The 25,223-nt window shown below is 39.3% G+C and overlaps 1 protein-coding gene across 1 annotated transcript in view; it reads left to right on the forward strand.

Moving 5' to 3' along the window:
• The window catches only part of CNTNAP2 (contactin associated protein 2), a 1,845,032-nt gene that overhangs the window by 1,015,410 nt on the left and 804,399 nt on the right, over positions 1–25,223 (forward strand). The window contains exon 10 of the mRNA XM_059712082.1: positions 24,048–24,219. Within this exon, the coding sequence (XP_059568065.1) occupies positions 24,048–24,219 (172 nt within the window). The remainder of the gene's footprint in view (positions 1–24,047; positions 24,220–25,223) is intronic.

Raw genomic sequence — 25,223 nt, forward strand, 5'->3', positions numbered from 1 at the left:
GAGACCTAGAACAGCTCTAGTGAGCAGTGAGCCTCAGGTAGACCATTTCACCTCTTTAGTACTGGGGTCTGCATACCATCAGAGCACGTGTGTGTCTACGGAAAGGTGTTCCTGAACGGAGTTTCTAACAATTGCTTTTTACCAGTCACATCTTTCTAAGGTCTCTTTCAGCTGTAGGAGTGTTAACTTTTTTCTCATATTGCTGAAACACCCAACAGAAACAGTTAACATCTCTCATGTCATCTCTCAACACAAAGGATTTAATGAAAAATCATGACTAAACACCTACTATGTACAGGATGCCAAAAGGAATAGGTTACAGTTCATTCCCTCAGGGGGCTCACTGTAGAAATGCAGTTTTTGAAATGCAAATCAATATATGCATTAAAATACAAAACTCTCACAGAATGAGTTCAAAGGAAGGAATGCAGTTGGGACCACTTGGCTGGGTTAAGAACCTCTGAATTATATATAAGAGAAAAAAAAAACAAAAAACATTTGCTATGATTGATGTAGTGTAGTGTATTCCTTATCTCTCTTTTTTTGTGATTCTCTTTCCAGCTACCAATTGGATATCTTCTAAACACCGCCTTCCCATCCCTTCAAACTGAGCAATCCAGACCCTGACTCATTGTCCCTCACCCCCAAACTTCATACTTCTTACCTGTTACTGGTTGTTACTTCAATTAGGTTTCTACCTGAGCACATTGCTTAAGAAAGGTGGTTTATGATTTTTTTTGACCTTGTCTAGCCCAATATCAAAGAGAAATGACAATAGTATATATGCTACAACTGATCCTTAATAAATAGGTAGTTACAATTATCCTATTTTAAATTTTAATATTGTGAACTCATAATCATAAAGGGGATTTGATTCCATCAAACACCTTCGTATTGTTTAAATGTGGGCATTAATATAAAGACTCATCTGAAATAAGATGTTAAGTAAATCAATATGTTAAAATATGGAGGGGCCCTGGCTGATTTGGCTCAGTGGAAAGAGCGTCAGCCAGTGGACTGAAGGGTCCCAGGTTGGATTCCAGTCAGGGGCACATGCTTGGGTTACTGGCTCAATCTCCAGTGGAGGGTGTTCAGGAAGCAGCTAATCGATGATTTCCTTTCATCATTGATATTTCTATCTCTCTTTCCTTCTCCCTTTCTCTCTGAAATAAATAAAAATATATTTAAAATATGGTGATATATATATATATATATATAGTTTCATATACCTCTTTTGTGGTGGAATTTAATAGCTGCAAATCTATGAGGATGATATTCTGAGTAGAGGTCCCATTTAATTTCCCAAGAAACCACAGCTCACCTTTCCAAGTTGCTTATTTATGTACTGCTGTTGACTTTTCTTCATTTTATAGATGATGCATAGCCTGGTGAATGATAAAAAAGTATTATTACATTTACTTTAGCTCTTTGCCTTTGCTTTGACTCTGCAGGAAGGGACCTTTAATTTTTATATGCTTTGAAATTCATGAAAATTGACATTTTTTACCCGATGACTTATTTTCCCAATTTCATATGCCTTTCCTCTTGACTAAATGTAGTCTTTTGTCATGTTGTGGAGGCTGCAGATTACAAAGTTCTCCTGTATTCACAGATCAATAACCATGGGTTTAAAGAATATGCTTGGGAAAATTAGAGACTGGTTTTATACTCACAGATATTTTTATATGTAAATCTTAACAATATTTTTGCAAGTCAATGTTACTAATACATATTACATTAACAGAACATTTTAGAGCAAAATGTTTGATCACAGCGTGGTAAATTAATTATTTTCTCCACATTAATCACTTCTCTATTAAGCATGTGTTGTTCATTTGATATAAGAAATAGAGGAATAGTTCATTCTCTCTCTGGCAGCTTTGATCACTTGTGTGTGTACATTTGTGTGTGCATGAGCGTGTATGTATGTTGTTACATATTCACTCTAGTATTTGAGTCATATATTAGTACATGTCTATGTGTGCATTTAATAGATATGGGAGGAATGGATGATGATGTGCTGCACTGTCCAGAAATGAACAAGGGTGTGTAACCACTGTCTCTAAGTCCCCATTTCCCTTCAGAGCTGTAGGATATGGCAGCATCTGTAGCTAGCACCACAGCTTTGAGACAAGAAGAAGCTCCATGAGGAGCATTTCCCACCAGACAGCCCATAGACAATGGGCTGGGACACTTCATCTATCTGCCCTGACTACAGGGAGGAAGTTGCTTGGGCTGTCAGTCCCTGGTACAGTTACAGGTCATATTTTCACACATTATTAAGCAAACATTCCTCTCAATTCAGCTGATGTGCTCTCACTTCTGAAAGATGAATCCAGATTGGGGTGCTGACAAAGCGAATGCCAGAGTGAACATGGTTTACTGTGGTCTAAGGTAACTGTAACTGTAACACAATGAATGTTGCCTTGAGAAACCATTTAAGGACAGACAGTGGCATATTTCAATGTCCCTTTGGGCACTTTTCATCTGGAAACAATTTTTCTAACTTTTGTTTGGCTCCTATCAGAGTTTTCCTTAGTTTTAAGTGTTGTACCTGGCCAGTGTTCTCGGTGATTAGAGCAGCAGCCCACACACCAGGGGGTCTCAGGTTTGATTTCAAGTCAAAGGCATGTTAACTGGGTTGTGGATTCCATCCAGGCCCTGGTTGGGGCACATGTTGGAGGCCACCAATCCATGTGTGTCTCACATGGATGTTTCTCTCTCCACTACCTTCCACTCTCGCTAAAAAAAAAATGAAAAAAATATCCTTGGATGAGGATTAACAAACCAACCAACCAACAAACAAATAAATAAATAAAGTGTTGTACCAGTTGGTCATTCAAACCCAGGAACATTTTTTTACCCACTTTTATCAGAAGTCAAGAGAAATATAGGTCAGTCCTCTGTATTTTACTAAGTAATTCGGTAGTCCACATTACTCAATCCTATCTTTTATAAATTAGGACATTTACTCTGCATCTCTAACTTGGTTTTGGATGATACAAGGACAGACACTTTGTCCTCCTGAAAGTTAATGGGAAGGAAGCTTTAGCTAGATGTATGAATTTTTAAATGGCATTGAGTTAGGGAGTTGGCTTCATGCATCTTCACAATGCCAATAGGATCAGAGCACTTGAGAGGACCGGCTAAGATTTTATTCTCTGCATGGGTGATGGCCAAGCCAGTGGGAACCCCCTACTCCAACCCTTTGGCAAGGCTCCCTCCCCACTGGCCCTGCTTGACTGAGCCGTAGCCTCAGCCTCCTCTGTGGCTCTGTTTCTTCTACGCTTTGTTTACCAAATTGGTTCACAGTGTTCCTTATATGCGTTAATAGATTCAATCACAATATTCCATTCTAACTGATGAGAGAGGCCTGGCTGAGAAAAGATGAAGGCTGTCCTAATTGTTCTTAATCCATGATTGTGTTTTCAACCCAGGAAGCCAATTTTTACAGCATTCGAAGTGGCCACTCTCAAAGTTGTTAATGTTTCATATGATTTGAATATTATCAAAATATACCTGTCTTACTAGATATTATTTTTGCCAAGAAAAGTCATTGTATTACTAATTTTTAAAGCCTACCATTTTACCACAAATTTGAATCAGGTGCTAAATAACTACAAACCTAAATATTTTAAAGTAATATTTTCATGTTTTTACTCCCAATGTAGAAGAAATTTATTTCACTGGTTTATTATTTTTCCAAGGTAAGCCCAAAGGAAAGTGGGTATGTCTTATTATTATAATATTTAACTATTAGAGCATTGAAATATTATTTGAGAATAATTATTACTTTATAAAGCAGACTTCTAGATTTGACAAATGTATCATTCTCTTGAGCTGTTTCTGGGCACAGGCAGTAAATAGAAAATAGTAAGTCCAGAAACTTTCCTGGAATTGATGAGACTTCATATTAAGTGTAGACCATGGTATTTAATGGGAGAGCGATGCTTATTGATCACTGAGATCCAGAGCAGGGAGCATTTTAGTTTATTTTACCCAAGCCCAGTTTTATTTTAATTTTTTTACTTGGTAAATTATTATATTTTCTTTGGCATATTTTATATACAGGGGAAGGTATACATTGGAGATATATAAACATGTTAGAAGATATAAATTGCCAATATTTTACTTATGATTCCAAAAAGACAACTTGGGACAGCTACACTCATCGGAAGAAAATAAACATACCCAGCATATCTATTTGGTTTATGTGTCTTTCTAGCAGCTGGTAGGAGTTTAGCCTAAATAATGGAAAACTACACTGACAATAAAACTCATTTTACAGAGATGAATCTTAAATATTCAAATAGGCCTGCATTTAGCTTGGAAGCTGGAAACCTTCAGACTGTAATTCAAATTTTATCATTCCCCCTTCCCCCCCCCCCCCCCGCCACTTACTCAAACAGGAGCAGGTTGTATTTTTATTTCACTCCAAAATATATATATTTAGGGAGGTGAAAAACTGCTAATGTTATCGCTCCTTATGAGGGAATTTGGACCTTTAAGGAGGTCAATTAATTGCCCAAATGTCTACTTTTCTATGCATAATATGGTTTTCCCACTGCTATGATTAAAATTAATTTATTTACAGGTATTGATGAATACTTTCCTTGAATAACAATTTAATGTGCATCTTCAAATTTTGCTCACTAATGCATTTATTTGAAATCAGTTTTTTTTTGTTTGTTTGATAATTTGAAGCAAGACCTGTGAGTCATTTATCCATATGTGGTCCTGTAATCTACATTACCAATGCCCATACACATTTGACAGCAGAGAGCCTTGAAGAGAAACTCGTCTCTAGGTGAAGCTTGTTGGCCCTTCCATTTCACCCCATCGTCCTTTTTTTTTAGACTGCTTACTTCCTCTGGAAGAGCATCAGATAGTCTATCGCTGTATTCTGGAAACATGGAAAGGGAAGGGAACTGAGAATTCCACATCTAATTTGAATATCACTAGAATCTTTCTTGTTTCACTCTTGCAATTTCACACACACCTTCCCGCTCAAATGACTGACTGTCACTCAGATTCACAGTTTCAGGGGCTCAGAGTATGACTCTTGCAGTCTTTCAGGGAGTGGGAGGGATGTCGTCTGCTCTTCCTCTCTTTAAAGACACATTGTAAACCTCCGGATTTTAAATCTTTCTGGAGTTGAGCCATACTCTCTGTCTGTATCACTTCTCATAGGCATGTCTCTCCAGGGGTCTTTAAGTACCTTTTCTTTTGCACCATCTCTGTTTTCGTTGCTCATCTAGTTCATTATCTTTTTAAACTTTGTTGAAATAGTTCACCCATCATCGTACTTCTATTTTTCCAACATTACAGTGCATATACTTATTTACAGACCTTGATTTTTGGATAAGTTTCAGAAACAGAGGAAGTAGAACCATGGTCAATCTATCAAGTTCCCCTGAGCCAGTTCTTACATGTCTTTAATCATAGATATTTAGTAGAAATTGATGAATGCTTTTACCATCTTCTACAGCAATATATAGACAAATGACAATCTGCATAACACTGGGCATCAGGATAGTATGTGTGGGTGAGAAGAAATGTGATAACATATGGAGTTTTCCTGCATAGGTTGAGGAAGTTTAGTCTTTAAAAAAAAAAGAGAGAGAGAATTTAAAAAAAGAATTAAAATTTGTGTCTGTTAAATTTCCTCTTGCATACATTTATTTACACTTATTTCTAAATAAATAAAATTTTCAAAGACATTTATTTACATTTATTTGTGAACAAGAGGCCTGGTGCATGAATTCATGCACACGTGGGTTCCCCTGGGTGGCCTGCAGGGATCAAGCCGAAACCTGCAATCCAATGCTGCCTGCAGATCCTACCTGCCGCTCTCTCTCATCCCGGCCCGACAGTGCCTGCCGCAGACTGTCGCCCAATCAGTCCCGATAGGGAGAGGCACTCACTGCCACAGCAGCGCTCACCAGCCATGAGCCCTGCATTTGGCACCCTCCAGGGGGAATGGCCTGTGAGATCAAGCTGAAATCGACTCCCTGACATCCCCTGAGGGGTCCTGGATTGGGAGAGAGTGCAGGCCAGGCTGAGGGACCCCACCAGTGCATGGTCAGGCCAGGGAGGGATTGCAGGAGGGCTCCAGGGTATGTCTGGCCCATCTTGCTTGGTCCCAATCACCAGGACCCCAGCAGCAAGCTCACCTACCGGTTGAAGCATCTGCCCCCTGATGGTCAGTGCATGTCATAGTTACTGGTCAACCAGTTGACTGTCTGCCCCCTGGTGGTCAGTGTACATCATAGCGAGCGGTTGAGCAGCCTTAGCATAGCATTAGCATATTGCACTCTGATTGGTTGTTTGGTTGTTCTGCCATTTGGTCTATTTGAATATTACCCTTTTATTATATAGGATAAATAAAATTTTCAAAGACATTTATTTCTCAAACATACACGTTTTGGATACTTACTCTGTATCATGTTTGTAACGTGGCACTGAGAATACAGAAGGTGGTTCCAGTTCTAAGAGAGCAGGGCATTTGGTAGGAGAGAAGTGAAAAAGAATTATAGCTTCCTGTGAGAGCAGGCACCAGGAGGGAGCCTAGAATTTGGGAAAGGAGGCTATCATTGGGAAGGTTTTATTGAGGAAGTGATGCTTGCAGTGTTTGAAAATGCATTTTATCTATTTGAATACTATGTCACAAGGCAGCAGCATATTTAGGCTATATATAACTTCCTGGTCAATTTCACCTTTGTCATTAATATACTAACCAACCTTATTCCTGCAGTGCCTTTTCTGCATTTGTTTTTGGTTTTATCTTAAAATATATTTTGTCACTCCATCCTCCTTGGTAACAGTGTTACTGTGTGTCAGACTGTATGCTTAATAATTTACATTTATTCAGTTCATTACCCAAATGATACTATGAAATAGATACTATTTTCTCTATTTTAGAGATGAGGAAAAACTATTCATCACAATTTGAAGTAATTTATTGAAACATACGATTGGTAAACTAGATAGAATAGCAGCATCAGACTCAGACATGCTTGCTTTGTAGCTAATTCCTCTCCACCTATGATACTAATGTTGCTATGATACTAATATTGATAAATTATATCAATACTTCTGGACCATATCACCAGGTGGGTATAGTAATCTCATCATAGCCACCCAGGTTTTTAGATGTGCTTCATAAATATAGTCTATTGCTAAATTTTAAAAACAAACCCCATGGCATGATCTGTATTTTCAATATGGTTAAAATTGATTTTAACTATTGCTTCATTTGGAAATATTTTTACCCTCTTATTTTGCTTTTGTCTTTCTTTTACTATGTTCCTTTTACTCCTCCTTTACTTCTTCCTTTTGCTTGATCTAATATTTTTTAAAAAATATATATTATCTACCATTAAATGTAAAACATATGGACTCCATATTTTTATTTTAGGGATTATCCTTATACTTTTTAATGAGTATTTATAAAAGTCAAAAATAACTTAACATCTTCATCTTTCTCCTAAACTATGAAAGAAACGTGGTGTATTAGTCTGCCAGGCAGCCATAGCATCATAGAGTAAGTACCTTATCAAAAGCATTATTCTCACAATCTGACGGCTGACAGTCCAAGGTCAAGGTGCCAGGGTTGCTTTCTGGTAAGCCTGTAGGTGCCTGGAAGACATCTTATGGCTACATCCTCACATGGTCTTTCTCTGGGTACAAGAGGAGAGATATCTGGGTCTCTTCCTTTTTTTATAAGGACACTAGTCCTATGGGATTGGGGCCCACACTTATCACCTCATTTAACCCTAATTACCTGTCTGGAGGTTGACGCTTTAATATATGTATTTTGGGGAGACACAATTCAGTCCATAACATTTGGTATAACGTAACTTCTCTTATCCCCTACCACTCTATATGTTACTTTTTCCTGCATTTTAGCTCTACCTCTTTTTTAACTACAGTATAATTATCATTTTATAATTTCATTTTTTGTGTAGTCAATGTATTTTGAATTTTTTCCATATTTGCCTTTTTTCCCCCTCTTACCCTTGCTAGAGTCTGTTTTTCTTTTACATATATCCTTTAATTTTGATAGTTTTTTAATGGGTTTTGTTGGTGGTAACTTGGTTCAATTTTTGTCTGAAAATTTCTTAGTTTCACTTTCTTTTTGATATTTTAGCTTGCTTTACAATTCTACATTGGAATTTTATTTTCTTTCAGAATGTGTTATTCTACTGCATTCTACTTTTCCTCCCCTCCCCCCCTTGTTAACAGCTTTCCTATCTACGTTATTATTGTTTCTTATGAATCTTCTAGCTTCTTTCTTGCTACTGTTATTGGGGAATCTGCTCTTAAACTATTCTGTGTCTATTAACAGGTTGATATTTTAAAATTTTGGGGGGGGGGAATTATTTTCCTTCCTGAATCTAAATTTTAATCAGTTCTTTAATTCTCAGACATTGTATCTTTGAATTTATTCTCTATGATTCTCTCTCTTTTTGTTTTTCTTTCTGAAATTTTTGTCCTCCACATTTAACGTTTTATATTCAATTTTGTAAACCACTTTTTATTTCTGGACTACATTCTGGGTATCCAATCTGTCTTTCAGTTCACAAATACATTCTATAGCTTTGTCTCATGAGCTAAATGCAACTAATAAGTTAAAAAAATATTGATTTTTAGAGAGAGAGGAAGGGACAGAAAGAGAGAGAGAAACATCATTTTGTTGTTCTACTTACTCATGCATTCATTATTGATTCTTGTATGTGCCCTGACCAGGGATCAAACCGCTACCTTGGTTTATAAGAAAGATGCTCTAATTTACTGAGAAACCCACCAGGGCTGCGACTAATGAGTTTTTAACTTTAATAATAGATTTTCATTCTTGGAGAACTGACTTAGTTATTTATCAAACCTGACTGATTCTTTTTAATACTATCTTGTTTCTTTTTTTTTTAAATCCTCACATGAGGATATATTTTTTTTTATTGATTTTTAGATAGGAGGAAGGGAAAGAGAGACAGAGACAGAAACATCAAAGAGAGAGAGAGAAATATTGACTGGTTGATTCCCACTTGATATGTGTCCTAACCTGGAATCAAACTAGCCACCTTTTAGTGCACAGGACAATACTTCGTCCAACTGAGCTACCTAGCCAGAGCTCATTCCTTTCTTAAGTATTTGATTTCACTTTTTACTTCTTTAAATAATTTTTATTCATTTGACAATGTTCACAATAGTAAAATTTATTTTAAATTCATAGGGCAAAATTTTTTGTGTGTGATGGTTCTGCTGAGTCTTATTTATTACTAGAGGCCCGGTGCACAAAAATTTGTGCACTGGGCGGGGGGGGGGCGGGGGTGTCGCTCAGCCCGGCCTGTGCCCTCTCGCAGTCTGGGACCCCTCGGGAGATAACAACCTGCTGGCTTAGGCCTGCTCCCGGGTGGCAGAGGGCAGACCCAATCCCTAGGTGCAGCCCCTGGTTGGGCTCAGAGCAGGGCCGATTGGGGAGTTGGGGCGCCGCCCCCTGTCATACACAGAGCAGGGCGATCGGGAGGTTGTGATTCCACCCTCAGTCACACTCAGGGTAGGGCCGATTGGGGGGTTGGGGCACCATCCCCTGTCACACTCAAGACAGGGTCAATGGGGAGGTTGTGGCGCTACCCCCTGTCACACACAGAGCAGGGCCAATCAGGGGGTTGGGGCACAGCCCCCTGTCACGCACAGAGCAGGGCCCATCAGGGGGTTGGGGCGCCGCACCCTGTCACACACAGAGCAGGGCTGATCAGGAGGTTGGGGCGCCTTCCCCTGTCACGAACAGAGCAGGGCTGATAGGGAGGTTGTGGCCCTGCCCCGTGTCACACACAGAGCCGCAGGGCGATCAGGGGGTTTGGGCGCTGCCCCCTGTCACGCTGATCCCGGTGCCGGGAGGCCTCGCGGCTCCGCTGATCCCAGTGCTGGGAGGCATATTACCCTTTTACTATATAGGCTAGAGGCCTGGTGCATGGGTGGGTGCCGGCTGGTTTTCCCTGAAGGGTGTCCTGGATCAGGGTGGGGGTCCCCACTGGGGTGCCTGGCCAGCCTGGGTGAGGGGCTGAGGGCTGTTTGCACCTGGTCACACACCCTTCAGGGTGGGGGTCCCCACTGGGGTGCCTGGCCAGTCTGGGTGAGGAGCTGAGGGCTGTTTTCAGGCTGGGGGTGACTGAAGCTCCCAACCGTTCCTTTCTTTTTTTTTTTTTTTTTTTTAATTCTGGGCCAGCTTTAGCTTTGAGGCTTGGCTCCAGCTCTTAGGCCTCCGCTGCTGAAAGTAGGTTTCTGGCCTTTGCTTACAATGTTGTGATCCTGCTGGCTGCAGGTTTCTGGGGTTTTGTTTACCTTCTATATTTGTTACAATGTTTTTTAAACTACAGGCTCAGAGGCTGTCTGCTGGGGTCCAACCCCAGCAGGTCCAGGGGTCCCCAAAGGTGTGGACGGAGTCGGCGAAGAAGGAATGACACGGAAACAGCATTCAGTTGATCATCAGCCTAGCCAGGATCTCTAGCCAGGATCTCCAGCCAAGTTCTGGTCTGGATCTCCAGCAAAGTTCTGTTTAGGATCTCCAGCCAGGTTCTGTTACCATGTTCTCTTGCTAGGTTCTCCTGGCACCAGGATCTCTAGCCACAATCTCCAGCCAAGTTCTGTCTAGGATCTCCAGCTAGGTTCGGTCGCCAGGTTCTGTGTCCAGGCTCTCCAGCCAGGTTTGGTCACCAGGTTCTAGTCAGGTTCTCTTGCCATATTTCTGTAGTCAGGTTCAGTCCAGGATCTTTTGCCATGTTCTCTCCAGCGAAGTTCTTCTGTCTGTAGGTTCTGTGTAGGTTCTGTCTTCTTGGCTCTCTTCTAAGTTCTATCTCTTGCTGTCTTATTACATCTGTATTTATACCAGTTGATTCAATCCTATCAATCTCTATTACAAAGGTTAGGGCGTTTCTTATCTCCATTCCAGGGAGTAAAGATTATGTAGCTTAAGCATGATTGTTCATAGTTAAAGTGATTAATTACCCGCCTGGCACTTAGTTGAGGGGTTTTATTCCCTCCCTAACTTCAGGGGAAAATCCCTACCTGGGGATTCAACCTTTCTCGGAGAGGTGACCTTGGTTAAAACACAGCGCCAAGAAGGTGAGCAAACATATTAAGAACCGTATGCCATATATGCCAGGTCCCTTGAAACAGCAAGGATGGACCGGCTCCCGGCAGCCGTCAAGGCAGGCGGGGAACGTTGGAGTCCTCCGTCACTGAAGCAAGCAAGCCTCATGTTAGTTTCAAGCTGCCTGGCTGCCGGCCACCATCTTGGCTGACAGTTAATTTGCATATTGCCCTGATTAGCCAATGGGAAGGGTAGCGGTCGTATGCCAATTACCATGTTTCTCTTTTATTAGATAGGATGCTTATTTTCTTATGTTTTGTGTTTTTGGATTGTGAATTTAAATTTCTCAATTTTTTTATTTTCATGAATCCTGTAATTCCAGAGTGAATCCAGAGAGGATTTATACTTCCTTCGAAAGAGCAGTTTAGAACCCCTTTTTCTATTTTAATTTCTTGGCTTAGGGGTTACATCTTATTATCAATATAAATTTGAAACCCATAATTTTGTTGAGCAAGACTGTTGCTTATGAACTCTTAGGAAGTAATTTCTGTTTTCTTTTTCTTTCTATAGGCCAGGAAAAGTGAGACAAATTCCCCTGTTATCTCTTTGCTGACTAGTGAATTTTTCTCCAATATCTGCTTTACCTGAGATTTTAACAGTTTTAGTCTTTATGTGATGGTGTGTCCGTGTGGATGTGGGTGGGGGCAGTTGGGATTGGTCCTATTCCTTGCACAAGTCCAATGCTTGATTTCAAATTCCACGTGACTTTTAAATATGTTTTTATTGATTTTAGGGAGAGAGGAAGGGAGAAGGATAGAGAGATAGAACTTCAATGAGAAAGAAACATTCATGGCCCCAATTGAGGATTGCAGGCCTCTCAGATAAGGCAACTGAAACAAGGACCTGTAGGAAGTAAAGACCCAAACCCTTCTTTTGAAAGCAAAAACCCAAACATATTAATTCAGCTGCTCATTTGCCTAAAAATATAGAGGGGTCCATAAAGTCTGGAAACTGATATATCTATATGTATTATCTTATAAAGGATAGCTTTAATCTGTTAAAAATAATTTGTTTCCAAACTTTTAATAGACACCTTATATCTTGAACATATCCCATATATATTGTATTGGTTATCCTATATAATAAAAGCCTAATATGCAAATTGAAAATTGGAAAGACCTGTGGAATGACCGGTCGCTATGATGCGCACTGGCCACCAGGGGCAAACACTCAATGCAGGAGCTGACCCTAGCCCACAGGTCCCAGGCCAGCCAAGGAGGGTGCCAGAAGGGGCTCCCCAATTGTCCCACAGAGGGAGGCGGTGGTGGCGGGGGATGGGGCCGGTGAGCACGTGGTGACAGGCTGGCCAAGGTGGGTGCTAGAGAGGGCCCCCCAATTTCCCCACTGGTTGCCCCAGAGATCGGCCCTGATCGCCGGGGACCTTACCCATGCATGAATTTTGTGCACCGGGCCTCTAGTTTTAAGATAATTAGGGTGGTGAATTTTTATAATATGTGAATTTTTCTCAATAGATATATTTTTAAAAAATTCATAGAGACAATAAGACTGATGCCATGAAACTAATAGGGAAAGTGGAGAAAAACACACTCAGAAACAAACACACACACACACATAAATAAATAAACCAATACAGATAAGTGTGAATTATGACAAATTCTATAACAACAATGAGTAGCTGAAGAACTAGGAAGAGAAAATTGATAGAATACTTTTTAATAGAGTGGGTTTGTAAGGCCCATTTCAGAAGGTGACATTTGAGCTGACCTGAGTCATAAGAAGAAATCAACCATGAAAAATGAAAGGGAGAAGAAAAATCCAGGCAGAAAGGGCATGGTTTTCCTGAGGCACAGACAAGAGAACAAGGTGGCCAAAACATAATTTGTAAGAATAGACACCTTAATCATTTAATTGGGGAACTAGCAAAGTAGGCACACAAAAATATGACAGAACTATTTCTAATTGTAAGAAATTCACTTGAAGCATGAAGTATATATTGAAGAAAATTATTAAATTTTTGTAGAATGTTATTACACCTATTAAATGGTTGAATTAGCATTGCTTTACTTTTTAAATCTCAGAAGGATTTCTGAGTGGTTGTATGTATTCTAATATTTTTAGGGTTTAGGAATGCAGTAGGTCTAAATCTGACTAAGGGAGAAATGAATTGAATTTGGAATGGGATGTAGGAGTCAGAATATTCAGTCTAGTCAGGGAATGAAAGTCATCTTGGTTTGATAACATAGAATACACTAGAATATGAGGATCAAGTGTCAAATGCCACTGAGAAATCTAATTAAAGGGTAAAGGTGTCCTTTAGTTACCTGAAAATCATCAATGAAATTAGGAAGCCCAATTTCATTGAGAATCCATGGGCATTGAATGCACATTAAAGTAGAATAAAGAAAAGGGGGCATTGAGAACATTGGGACAAGACAATTTCATTTTATTGGGAAACTAGAGGCCCAGTACATGACATTCGTGCCTGGGATGTTGGGGGGGGGGGATCCCTCAGCCTGGCCTGCACCCTCTCGCAGTCTGGGACCCCTCGGGGGATGTCCACCTGCTAGCTTAGGCAAGGAGCGGGCCTAAGCCAGCAGGTGGACATCCCCTGAGGAGTCCTTAGCACTGCTGCAGAGGTAGGAGAGGCTCCTGCCACCACCACTGCACTTACCAGCCTTGAGCTCGGCTTCTGGCTGAGCGGTGATCCCCCTGTGGGAGCGCACTGTTCACCAGGGGGCAGCTCCTGCGTTGAACATCTTTCCCCTGGTGGTCAGTGTGTGTCATAGTGACCGGTCGTTCTGCCATTTGGTCGATTTGCATATTAGGGTTTTATTATATAGAATAAGGCAATGCCAAGTGGCAGAGTTTTTAGCATAAAGCACTAATTCATATCAGGTGGAAAAGAAAATTTTAAATTGTTTTTATTTTCAAACAATTAAAATTTGGGGGGAAAAATGCAAGAAAAGTACAAAAGCCACTAGTATAACTTTCACCCAGAGACCTCATTCAAGTTTTGTCAATTGTCCTATATTGTCCTTTAGAGAAAAAAAGACACACTGTGGGATCACATGTCACCCCCTATTTTCCTACCTCTCTAGTCTCTAAAAGTTGGAAACAGATCCTCAGCTGATTCTTGACTTTTTAAATTTATTATCATAATTTTATTTTAATCTCTAAAATAGAAGCAATACCTTCCTTCCTTTGAGGAATTCTGGGGGAAATGACCCACAGAAATAAGTGCAAAATGGGATGTAACATATGCAAAAAACTCTCAAGAGATAATCTCTACTGTACACTGAATCTCTGCTGCAGCTCACTGCTCTAGGAGTGGGCACTACAAATGCCCAGTATAAGGACAAAGATTTGCATTAATATCCCAGAGCTTCAAATAAAGGAAAGCCACCTCAGGACCTTACAATATGCTTACTCTCTATCCCATCTCTATATGAGAAATTTCCTAATTCAGCCTTTAGGGGTGGGGAGGAAGGAGAGGTAATTATGGCAGGCTTCCCAAGGAATATGATTGTGATTTCAATTTGGAAAATATAGTGCATATTAGGTTTGTGCAAATATTTCAGAAAACATTGTTATGAGATCAAACTGCTGGATTTCTATGCCTGGGTCTTCCACACTGAGCATCACCCAAGCGTAGCCGGACTGACTTCCTCAGTGTGTAAGGAAAAACAACACTGTGCTGTTGACTTCAGGAGAAGCTCACACCAATAGGGTTTCTCTATCAAATCATGACCCGTGATTTACAACAGTAGAAATGAGTTATCTATGTAAAATCTGTTATTTTTACAAAAAAATAAAATACAAGTGAAAATCTCTACATTAAGCTACTTAGAACTGTGCAGTATACGGCACTATAATTGTTTGTACTAATAATTACTTCTTTCTCAGTCTCCCACACGTTCCCAATTGTCATATTTTATGTAGGTTCATTTGTGTTTTTGATGGATTTAGGGATTGATTGTGTCTGGTTTTATTGGGTGGAAGAGCATTTTTGTATTTAGCTCTTCACATTTGTTCAACTACTGGTAAACCTTGAATCCCAGTGAAAATGTCCTGATCAGATGTTTGTCTATTCTTTCCATGTTCTTAGATGACCAAAGGGAAGTGTCTTGCCCTTTGCAAGGCCTGCACCTGTTGCCATTTGGTCATAGTGCACCCAACCTGCTGACTCCCTAATCTTCAAAACAAAACAACTCAGTGGGGAGGAAGCACAGCCTCAAAAGTGCCATGGGGCTTGGAATATTATGACTTTCTGATTTTGGCAAATATACTCGGAGAAGCTTTAACCATTAACTGTCTGTTCCTCTCCCTTTCAAAACGCCCCAAAGGTCTTTCATCGACATAAAAATTGCTTCTTATTTATATTGTTGTAAATCATGGGTCGTGATTCTTTACTTTCACAACCTTATCATTCCTGAAGATCATTTTGGTTTGGGTCTGTCTGATGTTTCTTCCTTTCTGGACTTAGGATATGTATTTTGGGGCAGGAGTACCACCAGGCGATGTTGTATTCTTCTCATTGCATCTTATCAGGTGGCCCGGAATGTTATCCAGTCCCTTGTCTGATGGTGATAACTTTTATTACTTGATTACAAAGATGTCTTCCAGGGTTCTCTGCTATAAAATAACTAATTTCCTTTTTGAAATTAATAAATATGTTTTTAGAGAGACACTTGGAGACTCTGTTCCTCATCCAACTTTTACCCATACATTTGAGCATCAATTAATATTTCTTCCCTGAACGAATTATTATTATGACAGTGGCCAAATGATGACTTGCTAATTCCAACATGTCTTTTATATTTATTAGTTAGCATAGTACTATAGGAAGAGATTTCTATTCTCCCCATTTAGTTATTCATTTTCATGTAGGTTACTCATGGATTCCTATTCTAGTCAATGAAGTTTGATATATAAATTAATTTCCTTCTTTATTTTTCTCTATTCCCTCTTCTCTCTCTTTCTTCCATCTTTCCTTCCTTTTCTTTTCCTTCCTTCCTTCCTTCTTTCCTTCCTTTATAGTATCCTTTCTTTTGATACTCAAAATATATTTTGATGGTCCAGTTATTTACTTTGCACTCAAATTGTCCAGCTTTGATCAGTAGAAGCCTTCTTCAGGCTGGCACCTATGTCATTCTGACATGACATCATTATTTTTTGAGCACTTTTTTGCTTTCTTATTCAGCAAAATATCTGACTCATATTGTGTTTTTGTGCTTTTCCTGACGCAGCTCTGGAGTCAACCATTTCTCCAATGAGCTGGTTTTATTCAGTAGAGAAACTGAGGCCTGAACTATAGGGATAACCCTGCTCCTGGATTGTCTTCAGGGCATGGTAGAAATTAGCTCTATATTGAGCACACACACGATTCCAGCTAGATTTATTTCTACATCTATCTAAATTCACTGAAAGGCATAAGTGCACACTGATAGATTAAATTCTAAACCAAACCCATAGTATCCATTTAGATTTTCCACTTTACATTTGTACCCTCCTTTCCTAACAATGAGAATCTGGTTCCACTGTCTTCAGTAGATTTATTTATTTATTCAATCAACCTGTATTGGAGTTAGGTTCACAGCCACACCAGATGGGTGCGCTGCATGGCTATTCTCACTGTGGAGGTACCAGCCACCACTGGGCTCATGTCTAACACTCTGCTTGCTTGGACCCACATTCCCAACAGAGTGAATTATTCAGGAAGCTTGGTAAACAATAGAGATTGGTGGTAGACATTTTTCAGAATCATCTAAGATTATATTAAAAGGATGACATTGCATGTTTTTTTAGCATCCTCACAGCATTCCACCAGCCTCTCTCTGACCTCCCAAACTTTCCAACTTTAAAATAACTGTAAATAAAGATAAATTTGGCATGCACGTTATTTTAGATATGTGGAATTTTCAACCCTGTTGCCTCTTGTTTGCTCTTTACGTCCCATCAGGTTAACGTTATAATTTACAACACTGTAGATTGGCATTTTACTGTCAAAAGAAATATCAGCATGCTTTTCACTGATGTATATCTGAATTAAAATTTTAAAACCTTGAAATTGCATGTATTTCTTTTGTCAGTAAGAATAATAAATACTGAGTGGACTTCAAATCAGGTATCAAGTTTTTATATCCTAAGTCTTGAAATGGAAATCTCAAACATGGCAGTGAGGCAACATAATTATAATGACCCTATAAGGCGAGGAGGTGTCCCTGTTTACTGAGAGTGAAATGAAATTGAGGCAGGCAGGATCACAATTCACTGTGGGTGTTAGAACACATTGTCAGATCATAGAGCCCAGGAACAATGACCCGTGCATGAATATTGCATGTTTTATTCCAAATTCATAGATATAATAAATTTTAAAATCTAAGCCAAAACAGACAAAAGTTTACCTCTTTATTCTATATACTCTCTCTACTAAATTGGCAAATTTTTTTAAGGTTAACTTTCTATCCATTTTGTATCTATTCATTTCTGACCCTCATATTCTCAGTTGCAAATTTATATCTCCAAACGCTCCTGCTGTTAATCTATTAAATAGGTCAATTTCTAAGCTTCAGAGTCATCACTGAAAGTATCACAGACACTAATACACTGATATTTTTAGTGACCTTATATTTGTACATACAGGGAACAAACACAGGAAGTAAATAACATTTTCTCCTCCATTTCAAAGGGAGTTAGGGCACTAGGAATTTCAGTCTCAGAGACACAATATCTTTAACTCATTGCTAACTATAAGGGAATGGTCAGCAATCCACCAGTCACTGTTTTGCCGACTAAGGTTTTGTTATTCAACTTCTAATTTTAAAAAAACTATTTGAGAAAGTGATGGCAGGAGTTATTAGTTATAATCTGAATTAGTTTTCTATAGCTGCATAGAACAACCCAGAAACTCAGTAGCTCAGCATGGTAATAATTTACTCTCCTTTTTCTGTGAGAGCAACTTCTAATTCAGGAGCAACTTGACTAGGAAGTTCTGGCTTGAAGTGTTTTTATGAGGTTGAAGTTATGTGTCCCAGGGCCACAGTCATCTCAGGGCTTGACTAGGATTGGAGGTCCCACTTCAAGATGGCTTTGCTCACAAAGCTAGCTATTTGCTGCTGACTGTTAGGAGTAGGTCTTATTTTCTCCCCCCCCCCCCCCACCCAGGTGCCTCCCCACCAGACTACTGGAGGTTCCTAGGACACCTGGTCTGACTTTCCCACAGCAAGTGGTCCAAGAAACCAAGGTGAAGCTTCTAATGCCATTTATTAGTAAGCCCTGGGAGTCACAGTAACTGCACCTAAACAGCTTTCTTTCCTCTTGGACATCCCAGGAGCTTCATTTGTATATGAACTTGACTTAGATAATGAATTACAGAATTTCGAGCAGATGCTCTAATGCAAGCATGTCTAACTCATGGCCCACAGGCATCCCACAACAAATATGTTTGTAGCCCAGCCAATATAACAGTATGTAAGAAACATTTTAATAAAAATTTCATAACTTAATTTTTATAATATCCTGTTATACATAATCCTATATAATAAAGAGGTAATATGCAATTTGACCATCACACCCTCACACAGGATGGCCACCCCCATGTGGTCACAAGTTGGCCGGTGCAAGATGGCCGGTAGGGGAGGGCAGTTGTGGATGACCAGGCCAGCATGGGAGGGCAGTTCGGAGTGATCGGGCTGGCAGGGGAGGGCAGTGGGAGTGATTGGGCCAGCAGGGGAGGGCATTTGGGGGAAATCTGGCTGGCCTGGGAGCAGTTAGGCATCAATCAGGCTGGAAGGGGAGTGGTTAGGAGGTGATCAGGCTAGCAGGCAGAAGTGGTTAGGGGCAATCAGGCAGGTGAGTGGTTGGGAGCCAGCAGTCCCGGATTGTGATAGGTATGTCTGACTGCCTGAGTCCGACATCCCACAAGGGCCCCAGATTGGAGAGGGTGCAGGCTGGGCTGAAGGACACCTCCCCCCCCCCACCCCAGTGCATGAATCTTGTGCACAGGGCCTCTAGTTATTAATAATGAACTACAACATTTGCTAATGAGTGATTGCTATAATCGTATTGCATTCATTTCCCTTACATGCAGGCCCACCATTTCTCTCCACTAATACTAGCAGCAAATATTTTAGCAGCAATTGCCACATCATTAGTCTTGGACTGACTTGTTTAGTGTGCACAACAGGAAATATTTAGCTTTTGGAGAACAAAAAAAAATATGTTTATTTGCATTATGATTATTAATTTGTGCAGTTATTCAGTGTCTGGTAAGTTAATGTTCAAGAAAAAATATTAATTTTTATTTAAATGTTCTATTATTTTATGTTAACAGTTACTCATTTATTTCTGCTTTTTGTATTTAGCATCTCTACATTTCTATGAAAATTGAAGCTTTGGGGTTTTTTTGTGGCCCACATAAACTTAAACCTTGTTTATTTGGCCCGTGTTAGCTTTTGAGTTTGACATGCTTGCTCTGATGGGATGAAACATTGAAGGGCCTTTGGAGGTGTTGAGTATACTTTCATGTTGAAGAAACATGAATTTCTGTGTCCCAAAGGGCAAACTCTGGTAACCATCCTCAAGAGAGCCATAAGGCTTAACTTTCTATTATTCATACCTTTGGGTAGTACCTTCCACACTGAATCAGTGCTGACCTGTGAGACAAATAGATCATTGCAGAAGTGACAGGTGCAGTTACTCAACTATAGCTGCTCATCTGAAGACCTGTGAACAATTCTGTGCCACTCACACACTCAACATACAAAGATAGGATAAGCATAGAGCTATCACTTTAGACTCTCCAGTTCAAATGGAGAAAAACAGGAGTTCCATAGCAGTTCTGAAATCCAGTCAGGCACATGTTGCTAATTCCTTGATTAGAATTCAGGTCTATTATTTCCTGGAACTGATGCTCCATGGCAGAATCAGTTGTGCCTTCTGGATTCTCAGTTTAACCAGTCTAATCCATGCTTTCCTTTTAAAATAAAACATAGTCCATGTCCACAGCTGTGTATTTTCCTGCCTGTAGAAGTTTAGCATCTAAAGACATTTTCTCATTTTGTACCATCTATAGTTCTTTCAGTCCAAGCTTGTGGTGTTTTCGCCAGTACAGTTCTCTTAAAAATCAGTAGCCTTTCATTAAACAGTTTTTGTTTCATTTTAACATTGGGTTTCTGCTGACATGCTAAGGGCAAGATGCCTTTAAGATTATTAGAATCCCTATTGTGTAACTCAAAGGATCTGCAATATACACCAACTAGAGGCCCAGTGCACGAATTCGTGCTGGCCCTACCCCTGATCAAAGTGTTGGGGTTCCATCAGGGGCCAGATCAGGCTGGTTGGCTGCCTCAGTGTGCATCAGAGCCACCAGTAGTTCCACATTTTGCTGTTCCAGTTGCTGGGATTTTATATATATGGATATGTTTCCTAGAGTATTTTTGTCTGACTGAATGGTTCTTTGAGGCACTACTTAATATCTTTTGAAGTCTTAATATGGATTTTATAGTTACATCTCATGTTATCTTTAGATTATGTTTTAGTGGTAGCTGATCTTTGCCTGAATGTGGTTTATTCATTTTTGCCAACTGAAGTGACTGCTATTGAGAAAGCATTATCTTCAACCCTATCAAGTCCTGCTTCTTTGTATTTAACAGTTCTTCTTTAGCTTTTCTCACTTCTTTTTTCCCTTTTACTATAAATTGAAAGATGTCAGAATTCACTGTCTGAAAATGCCATTAGCTCGATCACAAATATCTCAACTATACCTCTTTCTTTCCATATTAACACAGTGTTGCTAAACTTCCCGTTGCAGCAACACAAGATCTGGTTTTCTCTCATTTCCAATAACATTTTTCCTCACTTTCTTTCAAGCCATTTCCAACAAACTCTAAAGCCTTTACGCTTCAAGTAACAGTACTTTCCAGGCCCATACAACTTATTTGGACATCCTAGCCCCTAAGTCACTGTCACATTTTTAGATTTAAGTTACAGTTCTCTCTCAGTACCAAATTCATTATTGGTTATTATTACATGACAAATCACTCCAAAATGTAGTGGCTTAAACTCATGATTTTTTACCTCTCACAGGCCTTTCCATAAGATTGCTCAAATATGATGACTGACTTTTCAGGGTTAGCAGTCTCAGAGATCAAATTGAAAACTAGCCTTGGAAGTCTAGTTTTCCACAGCCACCACTTCCACAGTTTTTTACTGACTACAGAGATCAACCCTCATTTAATGTTGAAGGGGACTAAAAGATGGTGTGAATTAATGGAGTCCCTCTTAGAAATGTTAAAGATAATACAAGGAGATGGGGGGAAACTTAAATGTTTAATAGCAATTTAGTAGTATGCCCTATAATTGTCTTCTACTAGAATGTATCCCATGTAGAAAAATGAAAGGACTTGACACTTTCAAATTCAAAAATCCCTTAGGACCAAACTGAACATTGTTATGGGTTACTGATGAAGTGTTGTTTGATGAACTTAATTATACCCAATTCAATTCATAGCAATCTGTGTTATGTAGCTGCTTTGCATCAGAAAAGGTCATGTTCTCCCAAATAGATCTACTCATTTGGGAATATTTCTAAGCCACTAAGGATATCTAGAGACTTCCTAGTATTCAACAACAGAACCAAACGATCGTCTTGTCAAGAATAGTCGTTAACATTACAGCTGGATGTTTACTTTCTGCTAAGTGTAGACATTAACTTCTTTCAATATTATTTTGATTGAACAGATTTAAAAGCATGTGTATGCATTCAGCCCTTCTAAATAGATGACTTCTCTAAGATCAGCAATTTCAGTGGGGACTAAGTAAATGCAAATAAAAAAAATGTGACTTAGAAAAAAATATATAGATGAGCTATATGCTTGACATTGAAATAGAGTCTTATATTAATTTTTAAGTCAATGAATTCATTTAAGTTAAATCCTATTTTTACATAGAATTCTATTGATGGAAAAGGATATACTCCACCTCTGTGATTAACCCTTAAAGAGGTTCAAATAATAATTATTAAACTTTAAATATTATAAACCATTGATAAAGTGAGAAGGAGTTTTCTATTGTTCTTAACTACTATTAGCAGTCAAACAAAATAGGACACTTTAAAAAATAATTTAATGGTCAATTTTTTAAGAGTTTTTATTGAAAATTTACTTTTAATAAATTAATGGCAGGTATTGATCTTAATCCATTATGTAGAAATTATTTTTTGCTGTACATATATTATTTGATTGAAATAAATGTGTGAATAGCCAGATTTTTAAGCAAATTAGCTCAGTTTAAATTTGTTCTGGTAGGTCAATTTGATGTAGGGAGCTATATGAAAAGGAAATGCTTTTGGGGACTTTCTAGAGATATATTATTTTCTATAGCCTACTAATTTTCTATGCATACTAACTTCCTATGCATGTCTCTACTGAAAAGTCATAATAGTAATTGTTTGATGATGCTATATTAAAGTTATCTGTAATAATAAAAGGGTAATATGCTAATTAGACTAGATGTCCTTCAGGACAAAGCCAGGGCCAAGGGAAGCCAGCCTGGGGTTCTGGGTGCCTGCGGGTGGCCCAAGGGAAGCCAGCCCGGGTTCCCGGTGCCAGAGGAAAGCTGGTGCCTACAACCGGGGGGTTGGGGAGGGAAGGTCTACTCTTGAATGAATTTCATGCATCGGACCTCTAGTTTTGTAATAAAAATTTTAATCTATTTTCAAACTTGGCGTGTGTGTGTGTGTGTGTAAACATTCAGAGCAGGCTAATCCTTATGTCTAAATATATTCTTTGTAATGTTTCTTAGGATTTTACAAAATGAGAAATCATTTATAATGCAAATATACCTTTGGATTGAATTAGACATCCTATATAATAAAAGAGTAATATGCAAATTGACCAAATGGCAGAATGATTGGTCACTATGATGTGCACTGACCACCAGGGGGCAGACGTTCAAAGCAGGAGCTGCCCCCTGGTGGTCAGTGCGCTCCCATGGGGGAGCACTGCTCAGCCAGAAGCCAGGCTCACAGAAAGCACAGTGGCAGTGGTGGGAGCCTCTCCCACCTCCACAGTAGGCGGACATCTCCTGAGAGGTGCTGGACTGTAAGAGGGCGCAGGCCAGGCTGAGGGACCATTCCCTCCCATCACCCCCCCCCCAATCAGTGCATGAATGTTGTGCACCAGGCCTCTAATTAATCCATAAAATAGATTCATCTTAATTGATAATAGTAAGTTTAGCTTCTTAACATCTAAATAACAGGCCTCTAGAGAATTAAGGAAATAGATGTAATATTGAAAGTTTAAGAGGAAGGCACTTGGACAGTTAAGAAAGGTCTAAGTTTTATGTTCTAATCTCTGTAGGTAGGGTCAGGGGCGGAAGTATAGCAGTGAGCTATTAACAGCAGAGGGACATAGAACGAACTGTGACAGAGTGAGAAAGAAGAAGTCAAGGAGAAAATAATAAGGAATGCTAGACTCCAGAGACAAAGATTCGTTTAGATTCAACCCTTATGTATTTCCCTGAAATAATATCTCTTTCTCACAATACTTCATTCTTCTGTACTGAATACAACACCAGCAAGGATCAACAAAGCAAGAGTTGGAGGCAGCCCTGACCGGTTTGGCTCAGTGGATGGAGCGTCGGCCTGCGGACTGAAGGGTCCCGGGTTCGATTCTGGTCAAGGGCATGTACCTTGGTTGCAGACACATCTCCAGTAGGGGGTGTGCAGGAGGCAGCTGATCGATGTTTCTCTCTCATCGATGTTTCTAACTCTCTATCCCTCTCCTTTCCTCTCTGTAAAAAATCAATAAAATAAATATTTTTTTAAAAAAAGAGTTGGAGGCAATGGCTGAGATCAGGGAGCATCACCAGAGGAAACCGAGTGAAGCGTGCTATACACAGATTTAACTTCTCCATTTCTTCTGCTCTCTCACAGGTTTTCTGAACCAGATGAGTAACTCAAGTCACTCTGTCCTTCAGCCTTCATTCCAAGGATGCATGCAGCTCATTCAAGTGGATGATCAACTTGTAAATTTATATGAGGTGGCACAAAGGAAACCAGGAAGTTTTGCAAACGTCAGCATTGACATGTGCGCCATCATAGACAGGTAAACGGTCTTTTCATCCTGCTTCAGATTGTCCAGACTTTACAAATTCATGTTGTGGGATGAAACAAACACTCACCCTCCCACCCACCCCTGGGATGGGTTAGGCAGGAAGAGCCTTTTGCCATGCCTGTGGTCCTGTATGTGTGATTGTAGCAATGCCTTTTATATCAGGACGTGGATATACATGATAGAACAATCTGTGATGTCACTTTACTCCATCAACCTCGCTCCATGAGTGTGAGCATTATGTCAGTGGTTTTGCAATCAACAGCTGAGATATAAAGGAGCTCCATTTATTTTTAAGGGCAAACAGAGATGCCCTTCTCTCCTTGTCTTGGTCACAACTCATCCTTATCATATTGTCCCAGCTAAAGCCTCCTCAAAGTAAAAGAAGTATTAAAAAATGTTGGTGGGCTGTATGGGGGCTTGCAGAAGCAGAATGTTTAATGTAATTGAGTTTGCTTATAAAATACATGTGCTAAAATATTGCAAAAATCTAATCTTTATTAGTTTTTGCAACTCTCAGGAGGAGCTTTTTAGGAAAACTGAGTTGACTTCTCACAAAATGGAAAGATACCTCTTTTGTAGGAAATATTGTGACAGAATTACATACTCTACCTTAATATGCTTCTAAAATTGCCTTTTCTTCCGGCATGAAAATATTTCATTTTCATATGTTTTGCCCATAAACAAATCACACTTAACCAAGTACTGATTTTAACCTGGTGAATTTAGGTGATTTTAAAAAACATTTTTCAATTAGAGGGCTATCTTATCCTGAAAAATAATGTAATTAATTTTATATTTTAAAAGATGAAAGTTCCATGTCTCTCTCTCTCTCTCTCCATGTACACACACACACATATATATATATATATATATATATATATATATATATATATATATATACATACATACCTGAAATCTCTAATAATATCATTTAATTTAAGAAGATATCCTTGGGGAAGTCATTCAAAGATATATGATTAATCTTAAAAATATAT

Source organism: Myotis daubentonii, chromosome 10, assembly GCF_963259705.1.
Source record: "Myotis daubentonii chromosome 10, mMyoDau2.1, whole genome shotgun sequence".
Lineage (NCBI taxonomy): Eukaryota > Metazoa > Chordata > Mammalia > Chiroptera > Vespertilionidae > Myotis > Myotis daubentonii.